We start from the raw sequence: 18861 nt of genomic DNA on the forward strand, positions 1-18861 counted from the left end.
GTGATGAATCAGGTGACCCCTGTGAAAGGTTTGTTCGACCCCCAAAGGGGTCACAGCCCACAGGTGGAGAAGCAGTGCTCTAGATAGACTGATTTTGCTAAATGGTCAAGCACAGTGACAGTTTGCACCAGCCAGGGGACTCGGGACTTAGAAGCCCAGCACACTAGAGAATTGTGAGGAACATTCTTTTGGTGCTGCTCTATGCCAGGATCTGCTTCACTTGCATAGAAAGACTGCCCTTCAGACGGTCTGGTAGCACAGGGTTAAGCAAAGGTCTGTCATCTGGGGCGCCTTGGGAGAAAGCCATGTCCATCTGGTCTGTGGGGTTATAAGGAGACTTTCCCCCAGCTTTGTCTCCCACAAAGACATACCAAACATTAGAGGCTCTTTGCCAGCATACGTGGGAGGTCAGGTGCTTACAGACATCCTCCCTGAAGGCAGTCAGTTGCAGACTACTGTCTGGTCCCACCACAGGTAGGGGCCACTTCCTACTCTTAAGGACAATGGGCTACTTCTCCCTAAAGGCTTGCAGCCGTCAGTCTGGTCCCTGTAGATGGGTTTACATCCTACTGATAGTGGTTTCTATAGCGAGCCAGAGAACAGGTCACACCGGCTCTGTGACATCCAAAGTTAGGCTGCCATCCTGGATCTAGGATCTGCCCTTGTCACATGTGTGCCCCCAATCCCTCCCCTTCCTATTACGTGTATATCCCTAGATCGTACCCCTCTCATTGCGGTATAACCTATAACGTGTCTTTACCTGTACTTAGTGGGCTTGGATGCCCCCAAAGATTTAAAAGCCTTGGTTAGCAATAAAGATCTCTCCCTTTCTCCACGTGGACCGACAAGTGAGACTCAGGTGAGCATGCTACTATGAAATGTGCTTGACTCCATTATTTCAATCTCTTCTCTCATGCTCTCTATGACTTTACTATAGTCTTTATTTATTTTACCCAGTTTCCATGGAGACCGTCAAAAATTGCCAGTGCCAACGATATTTCAAGTGGTCACGGCGGGGTATTGGGAAAAGTTTTCAATTAGCAATAATCGCTCCTCAGGTAAACCTCATTGGCTACGACATTGCCACTGCGCAAGGCTGTCTTTACTTATTACCGCTGTACAGTTGCACCTACCGGTGATGATGTGTTAGGGGCTAGTCTACCCCGACACTGCTCGGTGCTGTTGACTTGGTCTGACTCAGGCATGACAGACCACGGCCGGCCTGGTCTCGCCCCCTCAGCACTATCACTAGGTTGGAGCCCACTGTCGCCGTCACCTGTCAGTGGATTGCTGACCATCATCTCCTTTTCAATGCCTTGCTCTTTGAGCAAGCATGCTGCCTGCCCCAGGGACAAGTTCTCCTGAGAACATGTCAAAAGTCGGTGAGATGAGCTTTCTCCATCTTCTTGTCCAAGGAGTATTCTGGCTGTATTTCCTCCAAGGCGGACGTGCTCACTCTCTGACCGTCCACAGAGCCCTCGGTACTCTTCTTGAGCATCGTGACCCGATGCATCATTTCCTCTCCAGGCTTCCTTACTGACTGTCCGGTTTTCACGTGCATATGAGGTGACTGACAGGGCTGTGGCTTGCATCGGGCACACCTTCGTCTGCAAGGAGACAGCTGTGCTTTTGATATTTCCAAGAGGGCGTGGCAGCAGGCTTACCAATGAAGTTCGTCCTTTGACTTCTCCACTGCTGCTCACTTGGTCAAGTAACATGAAACCCAGTGCCAACTTCACTTTTTCCTCCATTCATTCTGATGTTGTTTATTGGTCCAGTTAGAAGGGTGTTTGTTTTCTGTATAGAATCTAAAGTCTTGTCACCCTCAGAGGACAGAGCCACTCTGTCCTATAATGTTGCTATGACCTGGAATTAACTCATGGCGACTGGTTTCTCTCTAATGGGTCTGTTTCTCCCTACTTAAGAGGTGACTCAGAAGTCCTGAAGTTAGTGATCCAATAAGATGGCATGGAAGCACATCAATCCACTGCTCCCGGGCAACTCCGACTGATAGCAACCCTCTAGGACCCGCAGAGTTGCCCCATAGGGTTTTCAAGTCTAAGTCCACAGTTTCGTTGGAGGGTCAAGAGGATTTCGCTGGAGTGGAGCTGGATGGCAGTGACTCTTCTGCGGGACTGATTAAACAGGCCAAGGTTCTGGGGTCTTTTTCTGCGGCTGCTTCTTAGGGGGGGTGGGTGAGAGAGAGAGAGAGAGAGAGAGAGAGAGAGAGAGAGAGAGAGAGAGAGAGAGAGAGAGAGAGAGAAGAAACACGGACAAAGAGAGACAGACAGAGAGACAGACAGAGAGAAGACTAGTTTCTTTTTCTGGCTGCAGGTGCTTCCTTAAACTTCACTCCGTGTGTGTGTGTGTGTGTGTGTGTGTGTGTGTGTGTGTGTGCGGTTCGGCTTCCGTCAGGCCACCTCGTCTTCAAGTGGAGCGGTTCAGCACCACTTGGGTCTGGTTCGGTGCTGCTCAGCAGGCTCTGAGTCCTGGCGATAGGCACCAGGGGAGGACAGCCCGCTGGGCCTGGCGCCATCCGCACGGCGGCTCTGATGTCGCGGGTGTCGCGGGAGTGTGACAGCCCGCGTGTCGTCCACCCTCCTGGCAGAGGCCTTCACGCCGGGCCCTGGGCAGGCGGCCCCTGCGCCCTGTGAGCCGCCATCCGGAAGCGGCCTCTGGCGAGCCGCGGGGTTGGGGCAGGGCCGCTGGGTCAGGTGACGCCGCGGAGCCGGCGAGGGCGAGCCGAGCAGGGAGGCGGCCGGGCGGGCGAGCTGGCGGCCATGGGCCCGGGGCGGCCCCGCCGGGCGCTCCCGCTGCTGCTGCTGCTGCTGCTGCTGCTGTTGCCGCCGCCCGCGCGCCCCGCCGGCGGCCCGCGCTACGCGCCCACCTGGGAGGCCCTGGACGCGCGGCCGCTCCCGCGCTGGTTCGACGAGGCCAAGTTGGGCGTCTTCCTCCACTGGGGCGTGTTCTCCGTGCCCGCGTTCGGCAGCGAGTGGTTCTGGTGAGCGCGACCCCGGTCCCGGTCCCGCGGGCTGGGCCCGGTCGATCCCCGCCCCCGGGGCGCCCCGCCCGTTCGGCGTGGGGTTCCTTGCCGGCCTTGTCCAGCACCCCCTGGACTCCGGGCTGAGATCACGCCGGCAGGTGACTCGCCCTCCAAGAAATCGAGCGATTTGGGTTGGCCCTTGCCCTCGAGTCGCTTCTGACTCACAGCGACACCACGTGTTCCGGAGCACAACTGGCCCGTCGGGCCCCCTCTTGGAGGCAGGAGCCCTGGTGGTGTCTTGAGCACCTTGTGACCGCGGAGCTTGGGCATCAGGGCTGGCCTTGCGGTCTCTAAGCTTCGCCCAGCGATTAGGCCACGTTCTCCCATGAGCACAACCCTCTGAGCCGGACAGCCGGAACCCATGTATTCCAACGGCCATTCGCACATCCCAAGAGCAAGTCAAGAAAAACAGGCGAGAGTGCGGGAGAGTTCTGCTTTGTTGCAGCGGTCCAGAAACTCTCCCCTCTGGGCTGTTAGCTGGGGGGTTGCTATACGATTTTGGGGGGTGGGGTGGGGTGTAGCCATAGGTGTTCAGTACAACCTCAAGTGTTTAGTCCATAGCCTTGTGTTCTGGCCAGTTTCCGTTTTGTGGCTGACTTCTCTATTCTTGGGGGCCACTTGTCAGCCTTGGTATTGTCTATGGTTACTCCATTTTTGTGTTGCTCTAGTCGTAGTGGTAACTCCTGGCTTAGGTGTGGTTCAGGATTGCTTCTGTGCAACCAGGACTGAGGCGAGTAGTTGCACCTGGAGAAGATGCTTCGGGATCCCTCCATGGGACCAGCCACCTCTTCCATCAGTGGCCCTCCCATCTTTTCCTTTGTGGCTTCTGATGGAGTAGTGGGTCCTGTGGTTGGGCTGCTCACCAGAAGGTCAGCAGTTCAAGATCATCGACCGCTCGGCGGGAGGGAAAAGGAGACTTTCTACTTCTGTAAAGTGTTTCAAACTCCAAAACCAACCTCACTGCCATCAAGTCGGTTCCAACTAGCGACTGGGAGAACTGCCCCTGTGGGTTTCTGAGACCATAACTCTTTTTAAAAAGCCCAGACTCTCTCCCACAGAATGGCTGGTGGCTTCGAACTGCTGACCTTGCAGATTGCAGCCCAATTTGTAACCACTATGCCACCAGGGCTCCTTGTAAAGCATTACTGTCTCAAAAACCCGCAGGGCAGTTCTAGCCTGCCCCTAGGGGTCAGAATGGACTTGATGACAGAGAGTTTAACTTTGACCTTTTGGAGGCAGATCACCAGGTCTTGCTCCTGTTCAGCTGTGGGTGGTGATGGGTGGGTCCAAAACCGCTGGAGTCATACATGTGTGGTGAAGGCTGGGTCTATGGAGGGACCAGTCCCTGGGAAAGGGCATCATGCTTGGTAAGGTAGAGAGGGTCAGTGAAAAACGGAAGTGTCTCCAGGAGATGGATCGATACACTGGTTACAACAAGGGCTCAACCAGAAATATTGTGAGGATTGGCGCAGGCCCGGGCTATGTTTGTTCTGTTGTCCTTGGGGGTTGCTGAGTTAGAATGGACTCCTGGGGATGACGACAAGGACGGTGACAAGATCTCTTTCAGGGCAAGACAAGCTAAGGGATGAATCTAGGCAGTACTTGAGTAGGGCTGGCACTGCGGGCTGGTGCAGCGCTGGCCTGTTCACGTGCATGCCCTTTCCTCCCTGTAGGTGGTACTGGCAAGGGGAAAAGAAACCGGAGTTTGTGAAATTTATGAAGGAAAACTACCCTCCTGATTTCAAATATGAAGATTTTGGACCACAGTTCACTGCACGGTTCTTTAATGCCAGTCAGTGGGCGGATCTTCTTCAGGCTTCTGGCGCAAAGTACATGGTCCTAACCACCAAACATCATGAAGGTAAGTGAGACGAACGTTGCCCCTGCTTAGGAAACGTGAAGTCGTTCTTAGGGGAGAAGAAACCAATAGCAAGATTATCTCTATGGAATCAGATTTTCTGCTTAGGAGCATCCAGAGCCACTACTGACACCTGCTGATAAATGAGGGACTCCAAGTTCCACCCAAGTGGGCAGGCATATAGAAAAATCACCCTCCGGGAAACAGGAAAAATGGCCACACTCTGTGCGTGTATCTTTAACAAGATTCCCAGGATTGGACGAAAGCACTTAGGGGGTGACACAGAGCATAAGGCAAAGTTTCTCATGACACCACTCCCTTGCACTCCACCCCTGTGATGGATCCTGGAGCTGGGCAGGGGGCCCCTGCGGGTCAGGAGGTGGCAGTCCCCTGTGATGGCCAGACTGGGTTGTACTTTTGGCCACCTGTGGAGGAGTTGTAGTGATGAAGGAGATTCAGCTCGCCTGGCAGAAGGGATTGGGTTGAGAATGGTGCCCTGGTCCATCAGAGGTGGAGGAAGAGCAGCTGAGGGAAAGAGGGCTGCGGCAGTGTGAGAACAGATGCCACTGGCTACCGTTCTCCTGTCTATAAAATGGAGAAAGACCCACACGCTGATACTGCCCACTTTCACGTAAAATCATTAGTGGCTTCTTGTGCGTGGCCATCGTGGCCTCAGCCTGCCTCACTGTTTTCTCCAGGGCCGGGGATACGAGAAATCAAAACCATGGGACGGAGTTCTGAGATGATTTTTCTCCTTGGCCTCCTTTTGGGCACTCCATAGTGATTTCTGCCCCCGCGCCCCCCCTCCCCCAACTGACATTTTTCCTGCAAAGATGGATATTTACAAAGTCTAGTTGCTTGTGATTACCTTGGTTTTCTGATGGCTAGGAACTTCCCTAACCGTATGGTACAACGTAGCCCCTCAACAACAACAACAACATCTCCCTGCCATTGAGTCAATTCTGACTCTTAGAGACCCTCTACTATGGGGTAGAACTGGCCTCTTTGGGTTTTTGAGGCTGTAAATCTTTACAGGAGCAGAAAACCTCATCTTTCTCCTGAGGAGCAGTTGGTGAGTTTGAACTGCTGCTCTTGCAATTAGTAGACCAAGATATAACCCCTATACCAGGAGGATTGGTTCGTCAGTATTACAGAAAGTTGAGTTTTGTTCTTGTTTTTAAAATAAGCTCACTAAGTATTATTTGTTGAATATTTCTAAATATTAGTAAGTTTATTTAGAAACACAAACAAATCAAAACCAAACTCATCATACAGAAGACTCAGCCCACAGTTATAAAATTCCCCGCCCCATGTAATCAAATGTTTTCATTGCTTCTATAAAATGCACCCGCTGAAGTATTAAGAGGGAAGGCCAAAGTGTGCGCTGTACCTGTGGTGACCACAGAATGGCGGTGACATTGTAAAGGCCCCGGTGGTTTTAGTGCCTTAGACAGGATCTGCCAACGTGGAAAATCTTCAATCGGCATACTGAGATATTGATACTGCTTTGAAACTTACTATGAAAATCTTTGAAAAGTTTGTTATAAAGAATCTAGAGAGTGAGTTGATCTTGTGCCAATTTCAAAGTGTTTCACCAGGAGCACTTTATACACACAAGAACCATTGTATTCCGACGCACTAAGGTTGAGACATGTGTGCTATTTTAATTCATACGACCTCTTCTACTGTTTTTATATAGAAAACCCTGCAGCCTAATGGCAAATTCCTTTTAAAATATGAATTGTTTCAAAAGGCTTGTACAGTGGCTTCCATTATCTTTCTTTTCCATTTAGGTGCTAGATAATTAATTCACTTTTAGGTAATTGAAAGATTGACACCCACGCATGTGGCTCTTGAGCAAGAGGGGAATGCAGTGGGTGTGTATGAAATTATAGAACGAGTGGGGATGGGCCTCATTAGATGAGAGTAAAGGCGAATTATCATACGTGGGTCGTTAGTGCTTTCAGAATCACAATGTAGTAACACACAATCCTAACAAAAACTGGAATGTGTGGTGGAGTGATATAGTTCTTCTACCCAAGTCTCTATAACTCCCACTAAATGATTGGGGGGACTATGCGGAAGGTTATGTGGCACACTCACCGAGGGGGTTGGCCAGTTTTCGGCACCCTCCCCCTGCCTATCAGGATGAGCCATCTTTGAGGGAGCAGTGGAGAGGGAAACCTGAGAACCTTGCCAGAGCACCTCCCAGATCTGACCGGAGGGGTGGAGGTCACCGTGACCAGCTGCATCAGAGACGGCAGCACCAACACGAAGGGGTATTTCCTCCTCATCTGGCCCAAGACTGTGGGACTGCGAGACAGAGTGACACATGGGCTGGCATGCTGGCCCATGCAAGCAAAGACCCAGGCTGAGGGCTGCAAAGAGACGTGGCTCCTGGCCAAGGAGAGCTGTTGTTGTGGACACGATTGTGTCCTTAGTTTGCAGATCCTGACTTGTGGTGACCTATTAACTGACCTTGATTGTGAATACTGTCTGCGGGTTCGGTGTGACCGCTGCAATGAACTATCCATGCAGCCAGCATAGAAGTAGGGGGCCGTGGGAGGACTAACTGGTATCCAAACAGGTAAAGCAGGACGGAGTATGCACCCTTAATTCTAGTTCCAATCTAAGAACAGTTGGTTCTTGTGATCTGGTTCTGCTTGATGCTCGCCCACATGAAGAGATCACTGCAGATATTGGTGTCATAGCAAGTTTTGCGAGGAAGCTAAATGGCACCTGGCTATCAGAAGGAGTAATGTCTGAGGTCTTAAAGGCTTGTCTTCAAGCAAGCAGGCTTTTAAGCGAGGCAACAACTAAATCCACATGGAAGAGGGATACCAGCTTGTGTGATCCAAGGACTGTAAACACTAAAATCCAAGTCCAAAGGAAGGAATGGTATCAGAGCCTAAATTGTGAAAGCCTGGTTTGCAGAAGGCTATCGATGACAGTGGAAGCCCAAAATCCGTTTGCAGGGATCTGCATAAATTAATCCTCTGGCTAATCCCACTGATCACAGTGGAAGGATGAGAACAGCCTTGTTATCAGACAGAAAGCAAGGTAAAATGGATTATGGCAGATGGAGTCAGGGTAAAATGTATTATCATTTGATCTCACTTTGGACCCATTTTAAAATTGTTTTGCTTTTTGTTTTTAACAGTGAAGGGGGAAAAATGTGTAGGGGAATGAAGTAATCCTCTGATCAAGCCCCTCTGGCCTTCAGTCAGAGAGACGAAGAACCATGCTATATGCAAAATAGTTTGGAAAGTGTATTATTGCAGATGTAGTTAGGCTAAAATTTAACGCCTCATCATTTGATTTCTCCCTTTTGATCTATTTTAAATTTGTTCTAGTTTTTAACATTTTCTGCTTTCTTTTGACCAAGGCTTTTCTCTATCATTGTTGTTTTTGTATATGAAATCCAGGACAGATGTACACTATCTGTCTATATATCTATTGAGATAGTAAGTGGAATAATGGTTTCTTGAGAGTCTGGCAGAAGGGGTTGGGGTGGGGAACAGGGGAGCTAATGACAATGACTATCAGAAAGAAGAAAATGTTCTGAAATTGATTGCAGTAATGATTTGTACAACTTTTAATATGATCGGATTATCAAATTGCATGACATGTGAATTATATGCCAATAAAATGTTATATATACAAAAAAGAAAACCAAGAAAGAGAGAGAGAAAATAGAGCGTGCGTGTCTGACCCTCACCTGGTGGCATTCGGGAAGCCAGAGGTCCGCTGTGGTCCAGCAGGCCGTTACTGCAGTGTCCTTTCATGGCTGGTTTCCAAGACTTCCGGGAGTATGCCACCGGACCATTATAAAGAGTAGCTACAGCCATTGTTCAGCCTGGCCCACGTGGCAAATGTTCTCTGTGGCCAGCTGTTACCTGCTATTGTCTTTGTGTTTGCCCCTGTGCTAGGAGGAGGCTGCAGACATGATGCTATTCCTCACGCAGCATATCCTCTGAGAAGGAAAATTGGGGCAACAGGTCAGATCCTAGAAATTGAAGGGTGGATCCTGGAAGTAACTTAAAAAACAAAAAAGGATCTGGTTCTACCCGTGGTAACCTCTCATTTATTTCTTGTACAGAAGTAGTATACACACTCTGAAAAAAAAAGACCATAAACTCATCATTTGTAGAGTAAGTTCTTCATGTATTGCTGAGATCCCCCGTGGCACCACCACTTTGGCAGTTGGAACCACCCAGTGGTGCTGCTGAAGAAAGGGCTGGCGGCCTGCTTCTGCAAAGAGGGCAGACCCTAGGGAGCAGGTTGGTCTGTGTCTCGCTGGGGTGCCATGGGTCAGAACGGGCTCGGCGGCACAGGGTTGGGTTGGGGTTGCGCGTCATCTGATTTAACAACAGGCAAATGGATTTGTGTACACACATTTACAATCCTCATCTTCTCCAGGCTTCACCTTGTGGGGCTCAAAGTACTCGTGGAACTGGAATGCCGTCGATGAAGGGCCTGCGCGGGACATTGTCCAGGAACTCGCGGTGGCCATTCGGAGCAGGACTGACCTGCGCTTTGGGCTGTACTACTCCCTCTTTGAGTGGTTCAACCCACTCTTCCTTGAGGACAAATCCCGTTCATTCCGTACGCGGCAATTTCCAGTTTCTAAAACACTGCCTGAACTCTACGAGCTAGTGAACACCTACCAGCCCGAGGTGCTGTGGGCGGATGGCGATGGAGGGGCCCCGGACGACTACTGGAACAGCACCGGCTTCTTGGCCTGGCTGTACAATGAGAGGTGGGTGTGCTATCAGATCGTCGTGCTGACCTTGACCTTCTCTTACACATGTCATGTTTTCATCCCCTTGCTTGAAATACTTCCGTCTCCCTTGTGGTAAGGGGCGTGGGACTCAATGCCTACAAGATAGGTTAGGGGCTTCAAAAAGTTTGTGGAAAAACGGAATGAAAAGATAATGGAATTTATGAACTCTCGGAAGTCTCATTATCAAGATGAAGAAGCATCAGGAACAAATAAATCAGAAGTCAAACACAGCACAACAGCCTCATGTTGAGATCAGACTATTAACGACAGGATCAGGGAGCTGGAAGATATTCCCCCACCGCCCCCACTACTGCCTCTGTTCTGGCATGTTATTGACCACTGTCATGCTGTGACATACTTTCAGTTCCTCCAGCTGCTTCTGTTTATCTGCTAAGCGGCGGTTAGTCCTTGCTGCCCAGTCAATGCCGCCCTTGTTCGTCTTCTCTTTTCCGTCATCATTGACATTCTCACTTCTTGTTCCTTCTGTGGCATGTTCAGGGCTGACCCCACTACATCAGGGCGTTCTGGGTGTCTTTGTTAGGCTGAAACTATAAGGCCCAAATGTATAGCTCGAATGTACTTGGTATTGTGCTGTAACAATCAAGGAACGATCTGCTTCTGCTCCATGGCCCACCATGGGCACCTGTAGCAGTATTCTGGCTAGGACTGGATTCTGGTCCAGATTCTAGGCCGCAGTTTTCCCAGTTACTTCCTATAAGGGAAAGGACTGGGAGCAATCCACTTTCAGTCGTGAACCAAATCGTCCCACCACTACCTGCCAGGGTAAAAAACCTTGTGGGGATGTTTTATGCCACAGGGGGTTGGTTATATCATGGGAGCAGTTACTTTTTCATGACTGAGTACAACCATTAGCTAGAGTGTAATGTATGAGATTGATTCAGTCCCTGGAGAAAAAACACCCGAGTGGAAATCCGTTTGGCTACTATTTAAATTATATCAGGGGGAAGTTTCAAACATGTCTACTACTTTTTACAAACACTATATATGCTGGGCCCCAGACTAGATTGTATAGCCGTTATCCCTGTTTGAATCAGCAGGTGAAGAAATGGGTTATCCAGTAGAATTAAGTCACTCATTTTGTCAAGGAGCTAAGAAATACAAGTGCCAGGATTTCAAGCACCCGAGCTTTATTTAACTTCTGACCTGCAGAATTTCCATGACAGTCTGCTGAGGTCATCTTTCAGGAGTGGATTGTGGTTAGAGCACTTAGCAGTGATGTTTTCTTGTATATTAAAAAGATTGTTTGTTTGCATTGAAAAAGTTCATTTTCATTTCAGCCCAGTTCGGGACACCGTGGTCACCAATGACCGTTGGGGAGACGGGGACATCTGTAAGCACGGTGGCTACTATACCTGTAGCGATCGCTACAACCCAGAACACATATTGCAGCATAAATGGGAAAACTGCATGACAATAGACAAGGTATCCTGGGGCTATCGAAGGAATGCTGGGATCCAGGACTTCTTCACAATCGAAGACTTGGTAAAGGTACAGTCAGCTCTCTGGTGACTATTGCTGGCATGGTGGCAGTAGTATGGGCGTGTGGGCGCTTATTAGGATTTGTATAGTTCAATGGCCTATGGAACATGGGCATATTTTTCCTTTTTGTTTGTTGGGCGAGATAGTGACTGCCACACGCGTGTCAATAAGGCAGTCCACTATACTGATGCCACATTTGATCTATTTAAGAGCTATATATACTCTTCATTTTAGGTTCTTGTAGAAACAGTTTCATGTGGAGGAAATCTTCTGATGAATATTGGGCCCACTGAAGATGGCACAATATCGCCAATTTTTGAGGAGCGATTGAGGCAAATGGGGGCCTGGCTAAATGTCAACGGAGAAGCCATTTATGGGACCCACCCTTGGAAATCTTCAAATGACACTGTGACTCCGGATGTATGGTAAGTCACTAGTGAAACCAAACGGTGTGCTAGAGGACGGCATTGAACATTTCCCACAGTTAGAAAGAGAAGACCAGGGGGACTTGGAGGAGTGCCTGCCTGCACAAGGTGCTGTCCAGACTTGACTCACTCGCATAGAAAGAAAGGAAGGGAGGGACCTAGCATGTTGAGGGTGTATGGTTTAGCGTCACTAGACATCTCCCATTGTTAGGTGTTGCTGAGTTGACGCTGACTCAGAGCGACCTAAAGGGCAGGGTAGAACTGTCCCCTGGGCGTTCCGAGGCTGGCCTCTTTATGGAAGCCAGATCTGGTCTCACTCAGAGCTACGGGTACATCCAAGCCACCGAGCCTTTCACCATTAACCACTGTGCCAGCGAGGCACCTAGAACTGAATGGTGGGTAATTTTGGATTCCAACAGTCACTGCACACAAAAACCAATTCAAGATGGATCAAGATCTAAATGTAAAACCTAAGACTCTATAAAGACTATCAAGGAAAACATAGACAAACGGAAGGCTCCCCAAAATGGCATAAATACACTATCAATCGAAGATGAAAATGTACAAAGAACAGAAGACAAACTAGATGACTGGGGACTCCAAAAACCTAGATACTTACACACATCACAATATTTCACCAAAAGAGCGGAAAAAGAGAACCAATCTACAGACTGGAAATTAAAATTTTTTATTTAGTTGGCTCTTTTGATTTTATTTTCTTCTTCCTATTTTTTAAAAGACTAATTGGCATATGCTTCATATGTCATGCAATTTATCGTTTAGTCATATTAGGAAGAGTGCAGTCATCACCACATCGTCAATTTCAGAACACTTTCTTCTCATAGTCATCGTTATCAGCTCCCTGTCTACCCCCAAGCTCTCCTGCCGTGGCCCTGGGTAATCATTAATCCAGTTACTGTCTCTATAGCGCCCCCGATCCTGGATTTCATAGAAAATAACACAAAACACAAACAGGGAGTAAAAAAAAAAAGAGCAACAACAATGAGCAGGTAAAGAGAAAAACCTCAAGAGAAAAGAAAGTAGAAAATATTAAAAATGCACAAAACTTTAAAATGGGTCAAAAGGGAGATGGAATAGTAAATCATCACATGGTGAGCTAGCCACGTCTGCCATAATCGACTTTACAGTGCTGCCTAATAGCAAGGCTTATCACCCGTCCATTGTGGCCAGAGGGCATTCCCTGCAGACTTAATCCACGTAGGGACCCAGCAGGTGGATTTTGGGCTTCCACTGTTACCCCATAGCCTTCTGCAAACTAGGTGTTTGTGATTTAATCATCCCTTCTTTGGATTTTATTATTTACAATCCTTCGATCACAGAGGCGGGAATGATTCTTCCACGTGGCCTTAGTTGATGCCTTACTTAGATAGCTGCTTGTTTAAAAACAAGTCGTTAGGACTTTAGATCTTACTTTTCCTGACAGGCACCTCCTTGTTTCTTTCCCACACTTTACTATAGCACCTGTATCTTCAATGCTCACTTCATGGAGCTACCTTTTGACCCTTTTAAAGTTGTCTCTATTTTAATATTTTCTGCTCTTAGTTTTGAGGTTTTCTATCTTTTGTCTAGTCATTGTTGCATATTTTGCTTGTTTGTATTCTGTATGATTTTCTGTGTATGAAATCCAGAACAGGGAGATCTATAGAGACAGGAACTGGGTTGATAAGTCCCTGGAAGCATGGCAGGGGAGGGAGGGGGAAATGGGAGCTAACAGCAACGAGTCTAAGAGAATGTTCTGAAATTGGCTGTAGTGATGATCGCACCAATCTTCTTAATATGCCTGAATGATTAAAGTGTATGATGTGTGAAGTAATGCCAATTAAACTATTTTTAAAAAGCAGGCTACTGAGGAGTTGTAGTAGTTATGTGCTGGCTGTTAACTATAAGGAAACCAACAGATGCTCCGGCGGGGAACCATGAGGTGTTGGTCTCTTGTAGAGTTTAGTGTCTCAGAAACCCAGTGGCAGGTCGACCCTGTCCTATGAGGTCACTCTGAGTTGGCATCAACTCCAGGGCAGTGAGGTATGTCTGTGTGTTAATAACGAATGACCCTACAGGTGTGGGACCACACTCCTCCCATGTTAGAATAATCAACCTTTTAAAATGGGAAAGGCAGCATTTACCCAAGGGTATTTACAAAGTGTGAGGAAAGGGGGAATGGAGACAGGAAACAGGGAGAAAGTGGGATCAGCGAGGGTCCACTGGGGATGGCAAAGGATGAGCTGAAACACAGCGTGTTTGGAATGTTGAAGGTACAGCTGACTGACCTGTCCTGTGAAATGTCACCTAATGTATAATCCTAAGTTTTAAAACCTGTTCTCTTCTAAGAACTTCCTTTTAATATTTGGGAGATGGGAAGGGAGAGGTTTTTAGGTCACCAAAGGCTAATTTTCTTTCCTTTCTTTAATGAAGATGTTGGTAAATGGGCCCCTGGAACATAATTGAAGACTTGGCCCTCACATAGGCAATGAGAAGAGTGGGACATATCTCTGTTATTACAGTTTTATTGTTGTCCACTTTAACTAGGTATACATCCAAACCTAAAGAAAATGTTGTCTATGCCTTTTTCCTTCAATGGCCCGCATCGGGGAAGCTGTTTCTTGGCCAACCCAAAGCTACTTGGGGTTCCACAAAGGTAAGAGGGGTCTTTGCTATCTCTTCACTCCCTTAAATTGCTGGCAAGGATAGCCTCTGGAACTGTACAACCTTTCAAACTTTAAGAAAAAAGGACTGCATGTGCTTAAAAAAATACCTTATAAAAGTACCTCCATCAATGGCAGTGTATTTGGCCCAAACTTTTGAAATTTTGTTTTCATTTCCTAGAAAACCAAACTTTCAAAGAGCTACACCATCTCTATGTACACCCATGCAAAACAGACGTTAACCTTTGCAGTGATTCCATGGTGTTGAGTCAGACTGCATGCAGTCAAAAGGATTCTTTCTGCAAGACTGGGATCCAGGTGCATGCCTGATGCCCCACCCAGAACATATCTGAATAAGAGAGAGCATGCTTTTCTTACAAATTTCACAAAAAAGCTTTGGAGAAAGGTTATGATTCATTTAACCGTTACAATCACTGTCATAGGTCTGACATTGGGCTCATTGTTTTATAGCTTAGTATCATTAAGAAATTAGACTCCAATGGAGGTGAATTGTCCATATACAATGCCTTTTCTACGTAAGCCTCACCTTTGTGGCTGGCAAGGCAGAGAGATGGAGTTCAGTGTTCATATTTTGTTACTGGATGAGTGGCCTGGATACGACACTGCTGATCTTGTCGTTGCCTGTGCTCTCACTGACGCCAAATAAACGTGCTGTCTCAAAATTCATGCAGTTTGCTTTTATTACTCCAGAAAGTTCTGGTTTTAATGAACCCCAGGACATATATAAAACTACTTATTTTCCAAGGACAAGGGAACAAATTAAGTGATCTAAAATCGATGGCGAGGAGGGTGTGGGAGGCCTGGTAGTGCTTGATCAAAGGCAACAGTAATCAATTTGATCAAAGATCAAATACCGATAGGAATTCCTGAAACCCAAAGGAAGGCTGAACATGAGAGTGGGACATGAGGAAAGTACAAGGAAATACAGGAAAGAACTAGGAGGCAAAGGGTCTAAATATAGGCAAGTATATATGAAAATATATTTATAGATGATGGGGAAATAGATCTATGTACACATATTTATAGGTTTAGTATTAAAGGTAGCAGATGGACATTGGGCCTCTACTCAAGTACTCCCTCAACACAAGAACACTTTGTTTTATTAACCTGGCATTCCATGATGCTCACATTCCCAACATGATTGCTGAAGATAAAACGGGTGCATAAGCAAATGTGGTGAAGAAAGCTGATGGTGCCCGGCTATCAAAATATATAGTGTCTGGGGTCTTAAAGGCTTGAAGATAAACAAGCGGCCATCGAGCTGAGAAGCAACAAAACCCACATGGAAGAAGCACACCAGCCTGTGTGATCATGAGGTGTCGATGGGATCAGGTATAAAAGACCCGGAACAAAAATCATCTCATTGTGAATTAGGGGGGAGTGTGGAATGGAGACCCAATTCCCATCTGCAAGCAACTGGACATCCTTTTACAGAATGGTATCGGGGAGGAGACAAGCCAGACAGGGTGCAGTATCGCACTGACAAAACATACAACTTTCCTCTAGTTCTTTAATACTTCCTCCCCCCTACTATCATAACCCTAATTCTACCTTAAAATTCTGGCTAGACCAGAGCATGTATACAAGTACAGATAAGAGCTGAAAACACAGGGAATCCAGGACAGATAAACCCCTCATGACCAGTATTGAGAGTAGTCATACCAGGAGGGTAAGGGGAAGGTGGGAGGAGAAAGGGGGAACTGATCACAATGATCTACCTATAATCCCCTCCCAGGGGATTACAACAGTAAAGTGGGTGAAGGGAGACATCGGACAGTGTAAGACATGAAAAAATAATAATTTATAAATTATCAAAGGGCTCATGAGGGAGGGAGGGGAAAAATGAGAAGCTGATACCAAGGGCTCAAGTAGAAAGAAAATGTTTTGAAAATGATGATGGCAACAAATGTACAAATGTGCTTGACACAATCGATGGATGGATGGATTGTGATAAGAGTTGTACAAGCCCCCAATAAAATGATTTAAAAAACAAAAGTACTTATTGCATTCACTTAGTCTAAGGATGTCCTGGGAGCTTTAGAAAGTTCATGGGAAAATTCCATTATCTTTTAATTCCATTTTTCCATAAAAATTTGGAAGCCTCCTTATTGTATAAAGTTAACAGTAATGACTGATAAAACACATGTCTTGTTGACTAGTGGTGATTCCTGGGGAGTCCGGGCCCAGGGTGTGGTGGGGTAAGTGGGAACAGTACAGGGTAAGCGAGGGCAGCCGTTCTCCCAGCATCCTGTGCAAGGAGTGGGCAGGCCATCGTTGGGCAGTTACTTTTCTACCGCCCCTCCTCTCTTCAGCAGTACCCCCACTTGGCCACTCCATCTAGTCTCTCTAGAATTCTTTCCCCGGGCCTTTGCTCTTTTACTTCCTTCGGAGAGTAGCATAGGAAGGAGCAAGACAGAGGCATGTACTCAGTTGAATCAAGGATTAAAAATCTCAAACATGAAAAGGTAAACAATGAATTGGTCTTTAATGCTTTTTAAAAAAAAACAACCACGCCATTCATTCCTTCCCAATTAAAAAGTGGGTGAATGAGAGGGAAGAACGTTCTGACAGTTGTGTATACATTTACAATTTCAGGTAAAACTGCTGGGACACGGACAGTCACTTAACTGGACTTTTGGGGAAGAAAGTGGCTTTGTGGTACACCTGCCACGGCTCAGCATCAGTCAGCTTCCCTGTAAGTGGGGCTGGGCCCTGGCACTGACCCACGTGCTCTGACGGGCAGCAGCACAACAGGGCTCCTGGAGAAACTCACTTGAGTACAAGGAAGAAGAAAATGTTCAAGAATTGATTGTGGCGATGATTGTACAACTCTTCTCGATAGGGCTGAATTACTGAATTGTAAAGCATCTGGGCGAAGGGCCAATAAAACTGTTAAAGAGAAAGCACATAAGTGAAACATATGCCACATTGGTCAAGGAAAGTGATTATTTAGGTAAGCGAACCCTTTCTTGGGTCAATGATCTTCACGGTGACATAACGCTCCCTGGTCTAACTTTCTACCACACTTGCACTTTGCCACTGAAGTCTTTCATAATGACCTTGTTTCAGCTTGTGGTTCAGAGCTGGGAATGTTTTCAGAGTAGCTAGGAATTGGTGATCTATAATAACTTTGCCTTAGTTATATTTCCAATGGTTCTGGTCATTGTCTTTTTATTAAAACTTATCTTTTAAAAATAAATAAAATGTATCATTTCACAGTAAATATTCTGAAATATCTAGAATACTCAAAGAAGAAAACAGAAATTTCAGGTAAACTTACCATTCAGTTAACTACTTGTAGTATTTCAGTGCAGATTCTTTCTGGTTTTGTCTCTCTCTCTCTCTCTCTCTCTCTCTTTTTTTTTCCTTTTCTTGGTGGAGATAAAGGATTGACGATATGGAGGTATTTTTGTAAAGGGGCTAATTTAAGGTTCAATTAAGATTTATGAATTTCCTTAGAGTATTTGCCTTTAATCAATTAAAAGTGAAAACCAAGGTGAAATAGGACACCTACTCAGATCTTCTCTAAGAACAAAGCAAAAGTGATCTGAATTTTGATATAAATTTAAAGAAAACTGATTAAACATCTACTCCAATTCGAGGTGATCCATCAATCTGGCTTTATCATTGGTGGAAGGGCTACAGGTTCACATTAACCAACGGCAGACAAACATTTTGTTCTCCCAAATGTTTCCAAAGAGCGTTGACAAAACAGACCATCATGTCCTTAAATCATGCTGCAGTTTAAAAACAAGCAAACAAAGACCCTCAAGCACCAAAAAAAACTTACTAATTTTTGAAGTTTCTACAACTATCAGAGTTTTGAAACCATCAAAAGTATTTATGTGGATACTTTAATAGCCTTAACTTGCAAATGAACAGTTTATTAGCAATCCAATATGCAGGTTTTTATATGATTCCAAGTATTAGATGATAGTACAAAACAAAACCCCAAATAAGTTAGAGGAAGTTTAATTCAAAAGTAGATCAGCTTTTTGTTTGAAACATGTGTTTTCTAAATTCTGACCCTCCTTTTCAAAATGAGGAAAGGGACAAAAAGAAGCATTTGGGTAAATTATTCCTAGGTATGGGGTTTAATGAGTATTTGTAAGTGGAGGACAAAGATAGAGCTCGACATCTGGTTAAGCACTGATAGAAGAAGACCAAACGATCCTTTTGTCAGCGTCAATACCCCAAGTTCACACTCAAACCACTGCCATGGAGTTGATTCGGAGGCATAATGATCTCATTTGGCGTAAGCTCACTAACTTCTTTGGTCTACCACTCCTTTTCAAGGGGAAAATTACTCAGCTTCCTCTTCGAAATTAAAAACTTTGTACTATAGCCCATCACACAGGAGAACATGTAGGTATCTGCTTGAACAGCTCCCTGGATTGTCGCGGCACCCCCAGCGGGCAGACGCATACAGTGTGTGGTGCACTGCGCTCTAGCTTCCAAGACGAAATCGTTACAGGCGCAGGCAGCCTCATTTTTCTGTAAAGTGGCTGGTGAGGTTGAACTGTCAACCTTGTGGTTAGCGATCCAGTGTTCTCTCCTAGCACCCCCAG

General features: G+C 46.4%; 1 protein-coding gene and 1 non-coding gene across 3 annotated transcripts; one reads left to right on the plus strand and one right to left on the minus strand.

Annotated features, from left to right (window-relative positions):
- Window positions 1-957: 957 nt before the first annotated feature.
- Window positions 958-1098, minus strand: LOC142453905 (U4 spliceosomal RNA). Its single transcript, XR_012785464.1, has one exon. It is a non-coding gene; the product is annotated as a U4 spliceosomal RNA (small nuclear RNA).
- A 1409-nt stretch (window positions 1099-2507) lies between these two features.
- On the plus strand, window positions 2508-17196 carry FUCA2 (alpha-L-fucosidase 2). 2 transcript variants are annotated; one of them, XM_075554444.1, is made up of 7 exons: window positions 2695-3001; window positions 4717-4904; window positions 9321-9660; window positions 10983-11193; window positions 11419-11609; window positions 14157-14265; window positions 16889-17196. In XM_075554444.1, exons 1-7 carry the CDS (start codon window positions 2781-2783, stop codon window positions 17027-17029), a joined length of 1401 nt encoding a protein of 466 aa, XP_075410559.1. In that variant the 5' UTR covers window positions 2695-2780; the 3' UTR covers window positions 17030-17196. The 2 variants fall into 2 exon arrangements, with proteins under 2 accessions (XP_075410560.1, XP_075410559.1); XM_075554445.1 differs by lacking the exon at window positions 16889-17196 and having other exon boundaries at window positions 2508-3001; window positions 14043-14176.
- Window positions 17197-18861: the final 1665 nt, after the last annotated feature.

Source organism: Tenrec ecaudatus, chromosome 7, assembly GCF_050624435.1.
Source record: "Tenrec ecaudatus isolate mTenEca1 chromosome 7, mTenEca1.hap1, whole genome shotgun sequence".
Taxonomy (NCBI): Eukaryota; Metazoa; Chordata; class Mammalia; order Afrosoricida; family Tenrecidae; genus Tenrec; species Tenrec ecaudatus.